Source organism: Larus michahellis, chromosome 3 (genome assembly GCF_964199755.1).
Source record: "Larus michahellis chromosome 3, bLarMic1.1, whole genome shotgun sequence".
Classification (NCBI taxonomy): Eukaryota; Metazoa; Chordata; class Aves; order Charadriiformes; family Laridae; genus Larus; species Larus michahellis.
This window is the reverse complement of record NC_133898.1, coordinates 57,584,691-57,605,447: the sequence shown is the minus strand read 5'-3', so window position 1 is coordinate 57,605,447 and position 20,757 is coordinate 57,584,691. Positions and strand designations below refer to the sequence as shown.

The 20,757-nt window shown below is 40.4% G+C and overlaps 1 protein-coding gene across 3 annotated transcripts in view; it reads right to left on the bottom strand.

The window, feature by feature from the left end:
• LOC141740869 (plasminogen-like) overlaps positions 1-20,411 on the bottom strand; it is a 30,003-nt gene extending 9,592 nt beyond the window's left edge. The window contains exons 1-13 of one of the 3 annotated variants that reach the window (XM_074580322.1): positions 20,230-20,411; positions 17,360-17,495; positions 16,619-16,725; positions 11,219-11,333; positions 10,038-10,201; positions 9,390-9,519; positions 9,154-9,272; positions 7,494-7,656; positions 6,546-6,676; positions 4,627-4,786; positions 2,982-3,172; positions 1,876-2,024; positions 1,098-1,191 (exon numbers count right to left, since the gene is read on the bottom strand). In XM_074580322.1, coding sequence (XP_074436423.1) covers positions 1,098-1,191; positions 1,876-2,024; positions 2,982-3,172; positions 4,627-4,786; positions 6,546-6,676; positions 7,494-7,656; positions 9,154-9,272; positions 9,390-9,519; positions 10,038-10,201; positions 11,219-11,333; positions 16,619-16,725; positions 17,360-17,495; positions 20,230-20,350 — 1,780 coding nt within the window. In that variant the 5' untranslated portion in view covers positions 20,351-20,411. The remainder of the gene's footprint in view (positions 1-1,097; positions 1,192-1,875; positions 2,025-2,981; positions 3,173-4,626; positions 4,787-6,545; positions 6,677-7,493; positions 7,657-9,153; positions 9,273-9,389; positions 9,520-10,037; positions 10,202-11,218; positions 11,334-16,618; positions 16,726-17,359; positions 17,496-20,229) is intronic. The other 2 variants (XM_074580319.1, XM_074580320.1) reach the window with 2 other exon arrangements.
• Positions 20,412-20,757: the final 346 nt, after the last annotated feature.

Sequence of the window (20,757 nt, the reverse complement as noted above, 5' to 3'; positions counted from 1 at the left end):
GGGAGAGGTTTTTAGAGCTGTGGCATGTGTTGTTTGTATACCATTCCTTATTCTTTTTGCCTGTGCAGCTCTTAGGTCTGGTTGGCAAAATTAATGTGTACAATCACAATGCATTGCTGCTTAGAGGAACAGATCAGATGGCCAGCATGAAGAATATCACTTGCCACTGAGGGAGTGACCACTCTTCACTATTTTGTATTGTTACATTGTCCAATAGAGCAGGGACCTGGCTTCTAGATGTTACTGTAGTAAAAATAATACATGAGACAAAGAAGAAATAGAATTTCCACATCCCTGTCATTTATACTAAAAAAATATAACAATCTGTACAAAATACAGGCAAGGAAGGGAAAAGCAAAGCAAATGAGCACTCCCAGTACATTACAGCTGTTATTGATGCCTGCTGCCAGGGCACCATAGAAGGTAAAATCTTTTCACTGCTGAATTTTTCAGCAAACACTACACTTGCTCAGTGTACTGATTACTATCCCAAAATAGAAAAAGATAAAAAAAGGAAATCTGCATAAAACACTCTGGACCAAATTCACTCTCTGCCCCAAAAGAAAGGCAAAATATCTAGGGACAGACTATTTTAACATCGATATCAGAATAAAAATTAAGCCAGCAGAGGGTGAAAAGGGTTTCAAAGGATGTCATTTCTGGCACTCCTAACTAACAGGAAAAGTGTATGAGCAGGTTCGAGGCATTAGTCCTGTCATAAAACGCATGGAAAGACTAGCATGCACATCAAAGAAATCCTCTCCTGTGTTTGAGGAGCCCAGGGAAGGACTACCTCTCTTCACAGCTTCACTGGATATTTCAAATTCAGCTAGCAACTCTGAGTCCTTAGCTTCACTGATGATAAAGAGCACACAGATTGTTATCTATGAAATCTTACTGATGATTCTGAACACCAGGTTATCTAAACTTTGGCTGACTGTTACAGGTGCCTGATTGTGTCAAACTTCCATACAGACCTAAATTCAGATCTAAAGCTACTGCCTACTGCAGATTTTTATGGTTGGATTGAAAATGTTTTGCAACTATCATAACAAGTTGTAGAAAGGGAGGACAGAAAAATCTTTAAGAATAATTACAGCAGCGTGGGATTTCACAGTACTCCCATTTTTTTTCCGGGTCTGTTGTGAAGCACCAAACACCATTTACATCTCCATCAGGATTCCTGCAATACTGTAATAATTACAAAAACAAAGAATGAAGAGTCCATATGTTAGCCACAGAATGAAGAAGTGCATGTTTTAAAAAGTGTTAAACTTCCCTTAGCTACTTTTCCACTGGATGTTAAATGCTTTCTATTTTTCTTCTTTCTTTCATGTATCTCAAAACCATTAGGTGAAATTAGAAAAACATGATAAAATTGCTATCATTTTCTTCATCCAAGAGTGAACCTAGCTCCAGTGCTTTTTAAGACCTCATGAGATGTAAAGGTTGACATAAGATGACTAAGTGCTTTGCACTAGATATTTATTGTTGGCCTAATCCTTCTTCCCCTAAAGTCAGGGAAAGCAAGTTAGATCAGCTCTGAGAATTTGCCAGAAGCCTGCTTAGTTTGTGTCAAACAGCAAAAGGCATCACTTTGGGGGTTGCAGAAATCAGAGTAGCCCTGTATGTTTTCTTTTGTGCTGCTTGCCTCTCAGCATCAACCCCATGGTGTACAGCTGCGCTTCAAGTAGGAAGAGCCCAGGAAAATCCCTCTTTAATACTATTATAGGTCTGGACTGTCAATGTGATGACTTCCAGATACACTTAACCTGGTCTATAAAGACTGAACATGAAGTGTTTACTGAGGGGCTGAGGGGTTATGGAGAACGGAGACAATGTTCAATGAGACCAATGACATTAGCAGCTATTTACATTTTTATCCAGGCCTGCTCTTGGATGAGTCACAGGAGTGAAATATTTGTGGCTATGAGGTTTCTGGGAACTCCACTCTTGACAAGTCCTGCCCCTTGCAGTTTTTGCCACTGTGCCACGATAGTCTTTACCGTTACCGTTAATACAGTCTGTGAAAAAAGAGGAAATTATGTTAGCTGCTGAATCTGTATGCGTTGGTGGTAAGCAGAAACAAGGCAGATTAAGTATCTTTAGGATTTGCACACGCTCTAGTGTCTGCAGCAGAAAGACAGACAAAAGTGTACCTTATGATGTGATCTCTTTCTGGATGTACAGAGTAACTGAATTGGAAAAATAATTCAAGGAACTTCAGGCTAAACATTTTCTGTAACATATTGCAAATATCTGAAAAGACCTCAAGATTATTGCTAAGCTGGTATCAGTAAGCACCTTCCATGAGAGATGCATATTTCAGAGTTAGCAGCCCATTAGACTGAAAGAGCAATTTCTGCTTCAAAGGGCATCGCTTCAGGTACTTTCTTCTGCTGCACACAAGAGTGCACAGCTCCATTTAGGAATGTATCTTTTATTCAGCTCTGCCACCTTCCCCTGCAAAGTAAATAATCCGTGGAAAGCTCTACCATACCTTCAGAAAAATCACACCACTTTGACCAACATGGACTATTAATTAAGGAAGCAGCGAAGCAGGATAGAGCAAAAACTTGTTTCCTTTGTGCATACATTTTGCAAAACATGGTTGCCCATGAGCAATACAACAAGCTAAGGTCAACCTTCTGAAAACATAAAGCACAGCACAAGCAAAATTCCTATAACGACAACATTCACCAGGGTCATGAAACAGATACAGAAACACTAGAAATTTTGTCTGTTTTCCTCTTTTTCCCCTAAAAGAAAAAGCCTACAGAATGCACTGTAAAATGATAGAGGCTACAGGATATGAACTGACTAAAGAGTCTTGCTGCAGAATTCAACAGTACAGATCTGAAAGCTGGAGGAGGGATGTGACCGTTATGTTGCAGCCTTACTTAAGAATAATTTTGATAGATGATTACTATTTCCTTTACCCACAGACTCTACAGGAGGTGACACTTATAGCCAGCTGTTACCAGATGTGGTGGGTGTAGTCAGGCCAACGTTTTGTGCCACCCTTGCAGGGGGGTCATTTGGTGCGGGCTCTTGTGTATGATCATCACACCTCTTGAGATTGCAGTACTCCCAAGTCATGCTGGGGTCAGTGGTGAAACACCATGGGCTGTTATCTCCATCTGGGTTTCTACAATAGTTTTCTCTCAAATCCCTGCAAAAACAAGTACAGTAGTCAAGCTGCATAAGACTGAAAGTAATCATAGGAATATCTTGCCAAAAAGATGTGGGCGTGTACTATGTAGAGACAAATACATTTATTAAGTTTTTACTTATTGCCAGATATCTTATTACCAGCAAACACATTTATGGCTGTGATCTGAGTGGAGTGAATTCAGGGCCATGAATATATTTATGCATAAGGAACCATAATTCAACTACTGGCTTAAATTCTGACGGTAATATACCAATGCTCTGAATAGCTAAATAAATGTCTGATATGCCAATAATTTAATTTCTAAGTGCATACACATAAGCATACACAATTGTGCGAATGTGTGAATTAGCAATAAATATTCTGGAAGATCCATACTATTGGTGGGCAATTATGTTTTTTCAAAATTTTTATTTTTAAATGTCAAAGGGTTCTTTCTCATATTCAGAAGAATGGCAAATAAATATTTATGCAAATGATCACCACCACACCCAGAAAAACCACACCACTTCTACTGAATTCAATGGGAGCACTCCCCTGCCTGTGCTTGCTGAGGCATGGGGAAGCAGAATTTATGTCTTCAATAAATTGCAGAGTTGCAGTATTTCCCCATCTTGAATCACAGCACAGTCACAGAATTAAAAAAAAAAAATGTTTTTTTCTGAATATGTCAGAACACATTAATTCCATATTTTCACAGCTTGATTTCAATTTTTTTAGATGCTTGTGAAAGACAGTATCCCCTCTGAGGATGTTCCAGTTTCAATACATCAGTATTTTTGATGCCAAAATATGACTGAAAATTTCCAAAGTAATTTATTTAGGGTGACATCATAAAAAAGGCAAAAAAACAGAAAAGTATCAACCTTCCTGCCTATACTTGTAATCCACTAAGCAATGATGGATTTTCTAGCAATTGTCATCTTGTTGCCTTTCTACCCTTCTTAACAATTGGCACATTCTCAATTATGATTAGCTCTCTAAGTCATACTAGTCCAGTTTTATTAGTCTAAAGAAGACAAATTAAGGTGGAAAATTCAGTGTATGCAATTCTCGGTGCCCAATTCCAACTACATAGAACATTTAAAAGGTAGCTCTAACCTATCTCACTGTGTGTTTTGCAGCATAAATGCTGTGTTCTTCCCTGATGAAATAAGTAGAAAGGCCACCACAAAGGTCTCAAATTCATAAACAAAATGCATATTTCAGCAGACGTTGGTTACAGAAGCTCAGAATTAAGACTAAAGAGACACAGCTATATTTTACTCAAAATTTAAATAACAAGAAAACACAGTTTTTAAAAATGAGACTAGCAGAAAATGTTTCCACATCTTGGAAAAATTCTCCTCTATAGATTCATTCCCTGGCAGTGTTTTAAAGCATAGATGTGCAAAGATAATACAATCAATAATGGTCATTGTCAGATAAAGCAAGAGAAGATGAGATAAACATACGCATTTGGGAACCTGTCTGGGGTTTTTTCATGCCGGTGTGGGAACATGGAGTTCCAGGCCTGGCATTTCTTTCCCGATACGGTGGTAGAAGTTGTGCCACGATAACTCTGGCCTTTGTCTCGATAGCACTCCTCTGACAGGGGAACCTGCACAGGCACATCTGCAGCAAACAACAGAAACTGGTCTTTTGCATCACGATTTTTCGTTCTTACTGAGTAGGCACAAAAAAGCATCAAATACACAGGGCAACAAAATCAAATGACTCATTTATACAGACAGCATCCAATGAGAGCATCACAGCCAGCATGAAAAGCAGAAGGGCATTTCCAAAGATATTTAGAAAACTTTCCCAGAATACCCTCATGTATCAGATGGAGTTCAGTGGAGGGTTCACGGGTGGATACGTTTTGGTATATGTGAACATGTTTGAAATAAAGATCAGAAAGCACACATGAAAATCCTCAAATATTAGATGCTAGTGATTTTGCCCCTGATATATTTCTAAAATGGACATTATGTTAAACTTTAACTTCTCTATTATCCTTTTTGATTGCACTAAGACTTTCTTGTTAATTTTTGTGCTTAAATGAATGAATGTTTCAGGTGAGATTTTTATTACTCTGGAAGATCCTGTCCAGTTTTGTGGCTACTTTCCAAAAATGGGACTTCCTTTCATTTAGCACTTCTTCATCTCTTTAAACCTGTTTTTCATTTTTCAGTTAACTTGCTAAAAATGACCTTTCCCACCTTTGGGAAAAAAAAAAAAGGAATATAAAAAAATCATAGAATCATAGAATCTTCATGGTTGGAAAGGACCTTTGAGATCACCGAGCCATACACACATCCAAAAAAACCCCTAACAAACAAACAAACAAACAAAAAACCCAAAAAAAACCACCCACAAACCACCACAAACAACCTACAATCTCTGCCACTAGTGCACACCCTGAAGTGCCACATCTAGACGTTTCTTAAACACCTCTAGGGATGGTGACTCAACCACCTCCCTGGGCAGGCTGCTCCAGTGCCTGACCACTCTCTCAGTCAAGTAATTCTTCCTAATATCTAACCTAAACCTCCCCTGCCGCAACTTCAGACCATTTCCTCTGGTCCTGTCATTATTCACCTGGGAGAAGAGGCCAACACCCACCTCTCTACAACCTCCTTTCAGGTCGCTGTAGAGGGCAATGAGGTCTCCCCTCAGCCTCCTCTTCTCCAAGCTAAACATGCCCAGCTCCCTCAGCCTCTCCTCATATGACCTGGTCTCCAGACCCCTCACCAGCCTGGTAGCTCTCCTCTGGACATGCTCCAGCACTTCAATGTCCCTCTTGTACAGGGGGGCCCAGAACTGAACACAGTACTCGAGGTGAGGCCTCACCAGTGCCGAGTACAGAGGCACCATCACTTCCCTGCTCCTGCTGGCCACGTCATTCCTGATACAAGCCAGAATGCTGTTGGCCTTCTTGGCCACCTGGGAACACTACTGGCTCATGTTAAGCTGCTTGTCCACCAGCACCCCCAGGTCCTTTTCTGGTGGGCAGCTTTCCAGCCACTCTTCCCCAAGCCTGTAGCGTTGCTTGGGATTGTTGTGACCAAAACGCAGGACCCGGCACTTGGCCTTATTAAACCTCATACAGCTGGCCTTGGCCCATCGATCCAGCCTGTCCAGGTCCCTCTGTAGCCTCTTTAATCCTGTGATTCTTCTGTTTAGGTCAGCTGGTGATTTACATCCTCCACTGCACTTCCTTAACCACTGAAAGTCCGATATTTGGCAGGTTTTTTTAACATGTCATGCTGAAAAAATGCATTAACAACAGTGACAAAGTGACCAAAAAAAGATTTAACATATTTACAATGAGAAACAATAAGTCTCTCACTGTTTTAAAGTCCTTATCTTAAGTACTCTCCACTGCTCATACCAGCAATCTCTAGTTCTGTCCCATCACAGTGGGGAATTGCACAATATTCCCACCGAACACTGCTGTTGATGGTGTAGCACCAAGGCCTCTTCTCTCCATCAGGGTTTCTACAGTAGTTTTCCTCCAAGCCCCTGAAACAGAAACACCAGCTTTAAACTAGTCGGAGAAATCAAGAAGAGTTGTATGCGAGACTATTAAGAACTACTGCATGCAGAACTCAACTCAGTGTTTACATTTAATCTTTTTTGAGATTCATTACCTCATGTAACACCATTTTGGGACTAATCAACAGCCTTCAAAAGGCCATTAAAAGCTGACTTCAAAACACAAGCCATTGGTGTACCTGACCATTAGGGTAAGAAACGGGCAAGGCTGAGTGTCACAGACTGATCCTGGAATTGTGTGCATATGAGCACCAGTGCACGCTGCTCTCTGCCTTGTGATGATGGACAGGGTTTCACATGTCCAGCAAAACTTGCGGGATCCATTTCACAATCCAGAAGATCAAAATACAGAGCTAAAAGCCTGGTCAGTCCCAGCTACCCTTGACCATTGATAATATTCCACTAATACAGATCCTCTGACCTCGGAGCATGAGGATGTATTGGAGTACTTGGACCTTGGAGCACCGCTCTTCAGAATAGTAATGCATTGAAAGTGTGCCAAAATAGAGCCAGGGGATTTTTAACATAAAAGTAGTAAATACTTATAACTCTGCAGAGGGATATGGAGGAGACAGATGAGACAAGTACCTGAGAATAAAGTAGTTGGTAAAGAAAGGAATGCTGAAACAAATTAAGAGCAAGTTCTGAACAGAAGTAATGAGAGTTGACAAAAGGCGGGAAAACATAGCTGGAGAAAACCTGTGCTACTCTTGCCTCTGTATCTGGATGTATAAGCAATAACCATGTTCTTTGTCATTTGTTAAAATGACAAGGCTCAGCATACTTGCAGGGATATCTGTCAGGTCTCCAGCCATGTTTGTGAGGAAACTGTGTGTTCCAGTGTTGGCAGGCATTTCCTGATTCGGTGATGGCTATCCTGCCTCGATAGCCTTCTCCTTTCCCTGAAAGACACTGGGAGCCCCGGGCAGAGACTGCTTGGTGTGTAGCTGCAACAGGATTAAAAAAAAAATAAAATGACAAAAAACAAAGAAAAGAAAAAGAAAATAAAAGAAAAACCACAGATAGACAGTTCTTTAAAATATATTAAACCCCCCTCTGTTTTCTGTAATGTTGAACGTGCATTTTTTTCCTTTCAGCAGAGGTGGCATTTGTTGAAAGCCATGGCAAAAAACAGAGTGTGCATTTTCACAAGCAGTCAGGCTGCCAGACAGATGTCCTGTGTCTGCCCTTTTACAGCAGTCAGTAAATAGCTTCGCTGGGTCGAGCTCAGACTTTGTGCCTGCAGTCCCCTGAGAGCAGAGCTGGAAAAGCAGTAAGTAGTCCTGTACAGTCTTGTAAAAACAAGTGGGATGAACTGAGGACATTAGTAGAATACACATGGGTAGGATGGAAGGGCAGAAAGGGTGAAGATGAGGGATAAAAAGAAATTGTGAGAGAAAGCAAAACAGCCGGCAGAGCTGAGCCTCTGGAGTCAGTGAATTGGGAAAGTGAGGCAGAAGGAAGAGTGAAAGAAAGTGAATTGGTCTGGCATGTGGGGAACAATAAAAAAAGTAAGAGTAACGATCAGAGGCACAGAAACTGCAGAGGGCACAGAGAAAATGAATCTACAGTGCATGCCTATTATAGATACTTTGTATATGGAATTTCCAGAGGAGACAAGCATGACTCTAAAAGGTTGGTCTGTTCCTTAAACTTTAAGTTTAAAGCACAAAATGGAGATGCTATGGCAACTTTCACAATTTACTTTATCATACAGAAGTCTGTAAACTGTCATTCTTCCATCTGTAATTGAGCATGCTGAGGTGAACTACATCTAGCAAACACATGCTGCTGCTTAGAGCACTGGAAAGTGCAGATGAATAAGAAAGCAAGCTCTAGAGATAAAAACACAAAAGTTTTTCTCCAAGTGCAGTCCAGTTCTACAAATGGCAATGCTAATTTCGTTACTCAGTGCTTTGGAAATGTCCAGATTTAGTGTGCTCAGCTCCATTGGTCAAGCTAGCTCACTGATAAGTCACGTTTTTCTCCAGAGGCCTGAACTTGTTTCTCAGGATTCATCCCTTGCTAAGAAAAAGGCAGTGCTGGCTGTGCTGGCCAGACCCAGGTGAAATAATCACAGCATGGCCACACAGCGGTTTAGGTGTTTTCCATGAGTTACCAGGTCAGCTGAAAACTACCATCTGATTTAATCAGAATGCCCTGCCTCTCTGGTAAATTGAAAAGTAAGGTGATTGAAGACAAATTAGGGTTTCCATAACATCTCTGGCACTATTGCACTTTGTGACACCTGCATCCTCACTGACCTTACATCATTTTACGTAACAGAAATGTAGTGAGTGATTCTTCTCATTAATCTGCACTTTCCCTGGTTCATAAGGACTGCCTCAGGATACTCAGAACTGCGATTTCTTGTCTTTCCCCTCCCTGCATCTTTTTAATGAGAAGAGCTACCCTATGGAGCGATCTCAGGAAATCAGACTCACTGCAACGAGGAATGTTGCAATATTCCCAGCGTTTAGTAGGGCTGGTAGTGAAACACCAGGGTCGAAGTTCACCATCAGGATTACGGCAATAATTCATCTTCAGATCCTTCTCTGGAAAGCTGCACATTGAAAATGAAAGAGAAGCTACATCTATGGCTGGCTGTAGCAATTAGGCTGTCTGCAGGCAGGATCTCCCAGACTCTGTGGGAATGAATTCAGTGCTAAGCGTGACTCACTGTTTCAGGGTAAATCCATGCATATGAGGTTCTTGGGCATCCCAGCGCTGGCACTCAAGCCCAGACTCTGTTCTGGAAACTTCTCCGTGGTAGTCTTCACCATTACACTGCATGCACTCCGCTGTAGGGCCTAGCCAGATGAAAACAGAGCAAGGTTTGCAGCAGCCCATGAATTCTGATCCTGATCTATTCATGGAAGAATACAGAGAAAGTAAGAGAGGGTTTTGCTCCAGCTAATGATAAAAGGAATCCAGAAGACCATGCATTGCAGCCTAGCCAAATAAAGATTTAGGGATACGTGTAATTTGGAGGGAGGACTTTGTCACATATCTGTATGTACTGATAGCAATGTGAGTTTTGTATGTTACGTAGCAGTTGGGTAAATCTTTACTCTTGTTAAAATTAAATAAATTGCTAGGAGTAAGAACAGGACAATATCGGCAAATGGTATAAAAATTTCAGTTCCTCCATATTTACAAAATTTGATAACTGGAGCCAATTAGGAAAATAACCTTTGTGTTCAGAACTTCTTAAGTTCCATCTTGAACTAAATTCACATTTGAAACCAATCTGCAATAATAAAGCAAGAACAAATAGCAGGAATAATATTACCTACCAGAACACTCCTTCTCTGAAAAAAAAATATACCTTCTCCAGTGTGCGTGACCTGGCCCTCACACTCTGGGATGTTACAGTAATCAAATCTGGTAGCAGGATCTGTTGTGTAACACCAGGGTCCACTTTCATCCTCATCAGGATTTCTGCAGTAGTTTTCATCCAACCCTGCATTCGGGTGTTTTTCAGGTGTATAACTGCAAAAGTATTAAAATTCTATTTTAATTCCAGTAATTTAGTGGAGCAGAATGGAAATGTCCAACTTGCTCAGCTAGCTGTGGGTTCTATTAATTCAGAGTAAATATGAGAGAAACAGATTCCCCATTGTAACCCATAAATGAAATCTGAAAAAAACATTCCGTAACTACCATTATTAGTATCTCTCTCCCTAGGTCCCAATTGCCAGCGATGAGTAAGCCTGTAAGAACTATGACAGTCTCAAAGGACAACTAATTGTCTTTAATACTTGCATCCAGCTGATCTGTATTTTTCTTAATGCAGCTACTTCACAAGTGAAATATTTCTAGAGACTATTCACCAAACACAATTGGATCTTAATTTACCGAGATTTTGAAGCAAGTGATCCTAGGCTTCTTCCTATAGCAATCCTCTCAGAGGAGGCTAAATGGCTTTTAAACAAAAAATTTAAACAAGAGCATGCAAGTTTCCTTAGAATAACAACAAAAAATAATTTTTTTAACAGATAAAAGTCCAGCATAGATCAGAGAAAATAGGCCCTCTGCTTCCACGCTTGCTTCAGTGAGCCAGCCCTGAGAAAACTCTGCCTTGGGCACTTGGATACTTTGCTGGACGTTTCTTCTTGGCTGTCTGGATGGCAGGCAGGGGGTCATAGAGCTGGACAGACATCATTGCTTTTTTTTTTTTTCACTCCTCATACAGAAGGCAGAAAATACAGTCCCACTGTCACCAAGAGCAAAATGTTCACCATGTGTTGATAGAAGGAGCATTTCTTCTTCTTAAGAGGCTCAGCATTTAGACACAACTTCTCTAGATGACAACGCACCCTTTCCTTACCCAGACCATCGCAGTTCTCTGCCAGTAGAGTCAAAATTAAAAAGGCAGATGAAGATAAGGTTGTCTTAAAAAATCACCTGGCTTTGATAACATGCACTATAAAGTTGTTTATACACATGAAGTTGGGGAAGCTTGTGAGAGATTCAGAACAACATGAAGATAAGTAAATAAGGCCATACTTTGGGTTGTGGGGTCTTTTTTCTGCCCACTTCTGGCATGGAATACCTCTCCGAGTCTTGGCTTCCATTCCTCTGTAGTCCTTCCCAATCCCTCTTTTACATTCTAGAAGGTAAACTGAAATGGAATTGGCTTTGTTAATTCAGTGGTGTTACAACATTGCATCTCTTGAAACTGAGAATCTGCAGGTATAACTCCGAAGATCATCAGTTCATGATGAACCACGTTTTACCCATGTTTTGAACCTCTTGTGCATGAAAACACAGATGTGATTCCATAAGGTATTCTAAAACAAATTAGTTACCAACTGCTAGGCAACTACAGAAGAAAATTCCTGAAGCATTTTTATAAAGCTAATAAAATGTAGTTAATAAAACAGATATAACAAGTCACAATTGATTTTGACATGTACAAAATGTGTGCTTATACTATTATACTACTAGGATGAAAGTGAAGGTCTTTCCCCAGCAGCTAGAGATTCTTTGAAATGCATTGTTCTTAAGCACATTCGCAGTGTGGGTGTCACAGAACTGTCCCTTCAAGCCAGAAAAGGTTTTAGTTATCAAAATACATTTGTCACATAAGGGGCCCCCAAACCTTTGATTCCTCTAAGTCTCAGACTCCCAGGTACTTTCTAGTGGGATTCCAAGGCAGAGAGAGTGCAAAGCATGTTGATGATGCCTTTTTTTTGGCAACAGACACTGTAAAATCTCCAGTTATTGGGGGGATTTACCCAGTTTTCCCCTTCTTGCAATTTTCTTGCACGAGAAGGATCTCCCTAAACCCCAAAATATAAAATAGAAATGTTAGAGCAAGAACAGGTGACCAATTTGATAGGAAAAGCTGAGCCCTTGTTTGGACACCTTGCAATAGTTACTGCCGTCACAGTGTGTGGCCTGCACAACAAATGACTGTGCTGCCTGTCTTACCAAAAGGGAGCTGCTGCCTGGTTGTCAGGGTACTACTGGAGTGCCCAAAAGTCTTTTCACTGCTCCTTCAACACTGATACTCCAGTAGCAGGTCCCAGCACGACCGTCTCTGGTCAATAGCCTTGCCTGTGGACTTCCTGATGTTGCCAGGTTCCTCATAAATGATTTTAGCCTGTCTAAATGAAAAAGCTGGACACATCTGACACCTGGGGAGATGGGGTGGGAGGCTCTGTATAGCTGGGTCAGGAATGAAGACAAGCAAGTAACTTCCCAGTTCAAATGGCACATGAAGACTGCCATGGATTTAGGCCTTGGTATTTGATCCCTTTTAAACTGCATTTTTAGTAACACGGCTTCTTCCTGTTTGACCCCCAAAGTGTCTTTTACTTTTCTGTCCTGTACAGGAGTTTGCTATGCTGGCCTATAACCCCTGATAGTCTGTGTTCCTCAAAAGGGGGATGGGATCAAAAGCCAAACTATACGTCAAGACAAAATTAAGGTTTGACTAGGGAAACTGCTAGGGAAACCAAAGGAAAAGGCACCCTTGGAGGTGCGCGTGAGAAGAAATCTGGCTTAACATAAGGTAGTGAGCATAGCCCACAAAAGCTGCGTATCTGGGCCTTGTGGATTATTCTGATTATTGACAAGGAGGTTGTAAACGAAAGAGGATTCCTCGTACAGGGGTTTGCCATTAGCATAAGGAAGATAAAACTGTAAATGCGAGACATATGCTCATGGAATTGCCTTTGTAACTATGGGCAATCTAGCGTATGGTCTGCATACAGATCCCAAAGTGTCTGTGGTGGGGTAAAATGTGAGTGCATAACACTGGGTGGCACAGCACAGCCAGACGAACTCTTATATGCACAGAGGGATGAACCTTTTGGTTTTAAAGGAGATGTTTTGTACAGGTATTTTGAACCCAATCCCAAGTAAAATAAGCTCTGACAAAGACTGATGCCAGAGTAGCTGTTATGAACTCCAAGGTCTGAGCGAGGCATAGGTGAGATTGTACAGTCACTATGAACCTAAGGGAGTGGCAGAGTCACAAAATGTTCTGGAGATTGCTTTTTCCAAGCAGAACAGATTCCATCATATCTCAGCAGAAAGAAGTTTTACAGCAGCTATTTCCTGATGCTGAGGAGTCACGGTGGGGACAGAAAACTTTTCTGACGCTTAAGGAAACAAAATGTCTTTATTTGCAAATTCAAGTTCAGGCTGGGTGACACTGGCTGTGATAATAAGAGTACCTCTAGGAAGGTGAGTCTCACTTTTACCATACACTTTAGCAGCCTTTTGAGAAATATCTCCAGTTTGAGGTGAGCTGGGGCCATTGCAGATACAAAATGTTGCCATTTGGATGATCCAGAGACTTCACAAAGATGTTGGCAGTGGTAGCTGTGCGTTTCAGAAGTAATACGCTAGTCCTGTATTCCTACTAGTGAAAAACAGAAGGAAAATGACTCTACATCCTCTGTTCGAAAAAACAGGCACCGTAAAACTGTCCCCTGAAAAAAAAAAAAGGAACCAATTCCCTGACTGCTAGGGCTGAAAGCACTTTCTACTGAAGCAGACCCTCATGAAAACATATCTCTAAGGCGGCAGAGGTAGTATGTTGCATAGCGTCAGAAGAAGAGCTGAATGGCATAGCCAAGGGAGGCAGCATGTGTCCCAGGTGTCAAAGGTGGGTCTCCTGGAGTGCAGAACGCGGCAGGAGACAAAGATGAGACAGGAAGTCCCCAAATTGCTGCAGATCATAAGAATGCTGGATGATGAGCAAATGATGCCTGATGACTCATTAGATGAAAATGAAGTGTCTGTGAGGCAGATGTTTTTTCCCCTGCTAGTATCTAGCGGCCTTAAGGCTCAGGTATATGGGTTGGGTCATTTCAAAGAACCACCATCATTAGCACAAGGATAAAATAGGGAAAGAGAAAATAGATTCCACAGGAAGGGATTTGGTATCCATGACCTATTGTCCAAGCTGTGGCAGTGCCTGACTGCAGCTTTCAGTGACCACACACAGTGTCTCCTCTGCAGTGGACTCATGTGGTGACATTTCCTTCAGTCCTGGTCATGGCAAAGAAAAAAAAGCTCTGTAACAAAGAGGACAAGGAGAGAGGGGAGCAGACCCATATCTCACCCTACAGTTTCAGTTAAGGCTAAAAAGTAAACAAGACAAATCCATCCTAAATCACGAGTGGGTGCAAAGCTAAGCTTTTTCCTGCAGGAAAAGGTGGCTCCAGTGGGTGTACAAGCAGCAAATCTGAAGGCTCTGACTAAATTTCTGAATTACATGTGTTCAGGAAGGTTACCAAGATGAACACTGAGTCTGGAGGCATCAGGTCTGTCTTCCAGGGAACAGCTTTGGAGGAGGAGGACAAGAAAGAAGAGAAGCCAAGCAGTGCTCCCTCCTTTTCCTGAGAGGCCAAAGCTCCTGGGTATAAAATCAAGACTTTTCCTGCTGACATGAGGATCAGATGTGTGTTTTCAGATGTTTCAGAAGTTTGTAACAGCTTGGACAACAGCAAGTAATGTAAAGGAGCCCTCATGAAGTTAGGGATATTGTCTTGATTTGTACCAGTTTAAGTCTGAGTTACTGCCTGGCCCTCTGTGACAGCATATAATTAGGGTCAATGAGAATTATTTATTCATTTGGAAGGGCTAATTTCAATTTAATAATTAATGACTTGTGCATGTGTTTATTTGCTTTCAACATATGCAGAGGAATTTACAGTGCATATACTCTTCCTTTACCTTGTTCTAAGCTCAGAGGAAAACTCCGCTCAATTTTGACTTCATTAAAAAAAATCACATTTAAAATGCTGATTTCTACAGATATTTCACTTATGCCAGAATTATTTGGCTGAACCTGCTCCAATATTCTTCAGTATTTGTGACTCACACATCAGTGGTCTATGAGGAACATGTGAAAAATAAAGTGGAGAAGAGCTCTCTATAGGCTTTAGTCTTGTGACTTCTGCTACTGGGGCGGGGGGGACATGACTATAGAGCTGAAGTCTTTTGATCAAAACAACTGTAACAGTGGTTTTGCCTTGTAAAACCGGAAGGAATCTGTCCATAATAACATTCAAGAATCATGCAGTACACTTCAAATTCTAGCTTTTAAAGCTTTAGTAATCCGTCCGAGCTAAACATAAACTGCAAGTTATAGAATCATGGAATGGTCAGAGTTGGAAAGCTCAGGAAAACTGGTGAAAAAATCCGCTTGTCATTAGCATAGAAAGAAGACACCAAGAACCACATATGGCATCATAAGAACAAACTGTTATGCTGATTATCAGCAAAAAAGCTGATAATCAGCTAGAAGTTAAGATAGTACTTACTGAAGACAGCTGTTACAAACCGAGTTGCACTCGGTGCCATGAACCTGGCAACCCATTATCCAGTCTAGTAGCAGAAAAATTAAAATACAGCTGTTTAAATGTTAATAGTCTAGCTTTTTGTTATGTTTGGGCCAGATCTCAGATGAATTCATCAGAATTGTATCAGTTTATGCTTGCTGGGAATTTGGATATGAACTGCTTTCTCTTTAAAACTTTGATGTGGCAAAGGGGTTCTCCACCATGATCGCTCATGCAGTTTCAGTTTTCTGTGTATCTTTCAAATGCTTCAGAGTTGTAAAGACACTGAAAATAATTGTCTTTTCAAACAAACTGAAGTGTTCTTACAAGAAATGCTCACTATTCATTTTATATCTCAGTTAGTAATAGGAGCTTTCTTTTTTCCAGAAGACTCATTGAAGTTAGTGTTTGTGACTGTATTATCTATGTTCCCATAAAACTTATAGAGATAGTCTAGTTAAAAAGTATTTATTTTTCCAGCTATATAGCTGGAAACTATGTATTCAAAACTTAGAAAAGCAATAATTAATTAATTAATTCCAGAAATAATCTTAAACCAAGCCACTTATCTGAGCCTGGCATACAACAAGAATTAAGCATAAACAAAACAAACAGCTTACAAAACGTGAACATTTGATTATAATTTAAAAAAAAACCCACCACAATTATAAGTCAATACAATATTTCAGTCAAATAATTCTTGACTGAATTATTACACAGAAATTACATAAGTGGGTACATAGAAGTAGATAATCTTGTAGTCTTGAAAATTTGTATGACCAAAGACTACACTATCTCCATGAAGCAGAGGACTGCAAATACTTAAAGGGCAGAAAAATGCATGATTTTTGATTCGGAGTATGTTTATTCTGCATGGTCCCAATAACACATGACTAAAGGAGTGAAGTATAAGTTCAAATACAAGGAGCCTTGATGCTAAACGTGAAATTCTCTGGCAGTGTCAGCCCAGTTCGTAACGGGTGCAGGCCCACCTCACTCAAACTGTCACCACCTGCAGTGGTTTGCTCCTGCACTGCAGCAGAGAATGCAAGGGTGCAGTTAAAACAGGCTTAATGTGTACATGTGCACCATCTTACTATATACATACTTTTCTTCTCATAAAGAACTGCATCCGTGCTCTTGAACATCACTGTCATTTTGGCATTTTCAGCCAGTGTCAAACACTGTAGGATTTTCCTGGTGAATAAGAAGGCCCTGTGGAAATTGAGAAGGAAGCAATATTGACATAGGAAGCAATCTTTTTAATTCAATTCAAATTATTCAACCTGCAATTATTTTTCTATAAATTATTAATTTACTAGCACTGGCTTGTATCCATTTATATCTTTCAGATACTGCACTCGGTATTTGAGACACTGAATAAGACACTGACTTTTTCTGCTGCTCTGAAGTGCGTGAATTTGTCAGGCTGTATGACTACGTGAGTAAGTTACTGTGTGGGAAGCCAGTTACTGCATTGGCAAAACCTTATCGACAGCATCCTAGTTGCTCAGGTTAGCACCTTTCCCTACAAAGAATTAGAAACATCTCACACTTCTTTTGTGAAACAAGGCAGCATCCAGCTGCAGGGGTGTAAGCAGCTCTCCACGTAATTTTGTGTAAGAGCAGGAACTTGAGCATTTACTATAGAGTGAGTAATACATTGTAAATCCACTCTTTACTTGACCTTGTAGTGATTTATGGGTGGAGATAAGCCACAAGCTGAAGGCGCAGGTGACACTGCTGTAGGCAGAGCTGCAGCAGCATGGAGATGTTGGTTCTGAGCAACAGCAGGAAAACATCGATTGACACCCACAATGACATAGTTTTAAGATTCAACAGACATTACCTGCAAATAAAATTTCTTTCAGCTTCACATTTCTCTGCACATTCCTTTTCATTATTTGCCTTGTAAAACTGTTTGTTTCGAGTAAGTATCCAAACACCATCTGTTCTTAAATAGTCGTCCAGTATATCTCCTTTCACTACAGGGGAAGGAAAGGAATCGGGCATTAAAAATGAGGAGGCTGCAGTTAAGAAAATCTGTGACTTTGAGTCCCATTTTTCTTGCAGCATTGACAGGTGAAGGCACCATTTATTTTGTGTAATTCTGGGTAAAACATGATAAACTCTGAGGAAATTTCTATCTCCTGACAAAATCACAGCTGTATGACCGGAACACATCATAGGAAAAAACAGCAGAAGAGAGATGTAGAGAAGCAGCTCTGAATGGAGTTAGGTATGGATTTGAAGCTGAGAACAAGGAATGTAAAACAAGAGTGAGAGGGACCAGAGAGGGGGACTAAATGATGCCAACAAAACACCAGTCGGAGAAAGATGAAGAGAAGTGATATCAATATTGAAGTTTTGGAGAAGCATGAATTTGTAAGAATGTGAGATTATGACCTCCCATGTGGATGGTGCAGTCACTACAGTTTTACTGGTCACTGAATAATTGTTTGTCCTATGATGTCTTGCCCTGCAGCAAGAAACATCAGTCATAAAATGACTTTTACATAAGACGTCTTTTACAATGGCCACCATTATTTTTGTTGTAATGGATTGAGCAGACTTACTAATGAATCTGCCAGGCTGCGTCTCTGCTGCAACAAATTAACCCAAGATTTTAAATTAGTAAATCAATTAGTATTTTTATATCTGAAAGCTACATGTGTATAAGACATATATGATGTACCTGCTAATACATGTAACACTCAGCTCCAAAATGTTGTTACTCACAATGGAGTTTGCAATCTAATTGATTTTTTCCTTTTACATCTATAAAGATTCTGTTTCTGTTCCTAATTTCTACACAAGTTTATTTCTCTATCCAGCATCAGATACAAAGTTACAGAAGTGATATGGTTTAATTCGTTCACTTTTCAAGCTAGATTATTATTGACAAACACAGGAAATTCATAATCTTGTACGGCATTCTCACAGGTAACATGGTGAATCATTCTTTTATGTAAACACTCATATTAGGCTCAATTCACTGCACCATCACTCTGGTGTAATCAACTCCCATGACATATAGGTCATCACCTACCTCCACATGACACATATTCATATAAAATAAATGGTATTTGGGCCACTAAATGAAAGTTAGAGGTTTAATTCCCTGAGGGCAATCTTTGCCTGAGGGCAAATCTGACTATTTGCAGAGTTGGCTCATTGCTATAAAATCTGCCTGTTTTAAGAAATCCCTGACATTGAGGCCTCCCATATCTAATCCTACTGTTACAGTAGGAGTATGTGGAGCACCAAGAGCCTACCAATTTCTCCTGATGGACTCAGCAAACACGTGTTTTCTCTCCTGACCTTTTTCCTAAGCCAACTGAGGCAACTGTTCCAGAATTGCAGGGGACCAGCATAGGAAAATATTACTTTCCAAACTTTATTGGCTCATATTAAAACTATATGTTTGTCCAAAGAGCTCTACTTTGGATACCATTCCTTTTCAGTGACCATAAAAAAAGATTTATTTCAGTTGGTTTAAGAATGAACACATGCGATTTTGGATGACATGCATAAACTAAAAGGCAGCACAGATTTGCAGAGGCTTAGATAACAGAAAAGAAAATGTGATGTTAGTTGCCTGAAAAATACTGAAAAGTGTAGACTTAAAAAAGAATACAATAGATGTAAAAATGCAAGTCTTTGTATACCCACACATGACACACGATAAATAATCAGAATATTCAAATACATGTGAGCAAACCAATTTCTCCTTTTACATGTATATCTTTCCAGACTTGACCAGTACTAATCCAGAAGACATAAAAAACAGTTTTAAGGCAGTTTTGTGGGCCACCACTTTGGAGAAAGTGAGTCAGAGCTGATAACAATGAGCAAATAAAAATAACTTTATCATCTGTCTTTTATAACCCAGCACAATCATATAATGATACATCCCTGTTATTAAACGCCTGAGCTACTAGAACATCACACAAAGTGTACTGACCTGTTTTTAACAGTACTTTTAAAAAGTTATTTAATGGTCATACAATGATATGCTATGATGAAGCACCTGAGAATATGATATCTGATTGAAATATGATTGAAATTTATATAACGTGGAATATTTATTTATAGAATTTGTAGATGAGCTTGAAATTCATACCTTACCATTAGTGGAACACCTATCTTCATTTGTTGTAAAAAGAATTTTTAGACATATTCCTGGAAAAGCTGATCTATGTTACCGAAGATTAAATTTTTACCTACTGCCCCCAGGAAAACAAGGGAGAACATTTTCTTGTGTTTGATGATAGAAAATGTGAAATTGCTGGAGTATAAAGAAGCCTTTTAGTGTTTAATTTTGTTTTAAATATTTCATTTTAAAACTTTAAAACTCCTATCATAAACGATGAAAATCAGGATTACTGTACTTAGCAATGCTTGGCAGTAAGAACAGCTTTAGCATTTGATACAAAGCCTGCTGAAACCAGAGATAGCCATCTCATGACTGCTATGGGTTTTGTAGCAGGCTTTGGGGCTGCTTTCCTACGGTGCCCCTCCATTTCTGGACATGGGGCATATTTGCAGGGAGCCATTTGTTCCCCACGCAGGTACCAAGGCTCTTCTGGTGTCTCTAGCAAACACAACACCGGAGCAACCACAGCTCTCGCTTTGTTCAACAGCAGCTCTCGCTGCCCAGCAAGCCCCGGATTCATCGTTGTCCAGGTTAAGTGGTGACGCAGAGATTTAAGGACCTACCTTCACCAAACGGAGCTTGCGAGCGTTCGGCCCCCACCTCACCTAGGCAAGGGGAAGGCAAAGGACTCTTACCTGAGCTGAGCAAGAAAAGAAAGAGAAAGGCGGCTTTGCTAATCCTCATTTTGGCCCAGCTGGCGGGTGCTGGAAGTTGTGTGTGTCAGTGCACAAAGTTTTATTGACTCGCACTGGAGTGAGGCGGCATCAAACAAACAAGGCAGGTAGGTTAAGTTAATCATTCTCCCCTGCTGTGTCCCCCTTTGCCATGGTGTGGCCATTAAAACAACCTTGAATTGGATGGATTACCAAATCCGACTCAATCATTGTACTGGATGCTGGGAAATGTGAAGGCGCTCTGTTGTTGTGCAGGGCATGTTTTTGTTCTCAGATTGCTTGGCCTCACTTTGCTAAGGTAAAGATGAGGATCACGGTGGTATAAAGTATGGGAACCCAGGCACAATCTAATTCTCCACGCTCCTGTATATTCAGTTTTAGGTCCCAGTGCTATTTTCAGTCACAGACTTGCACTGC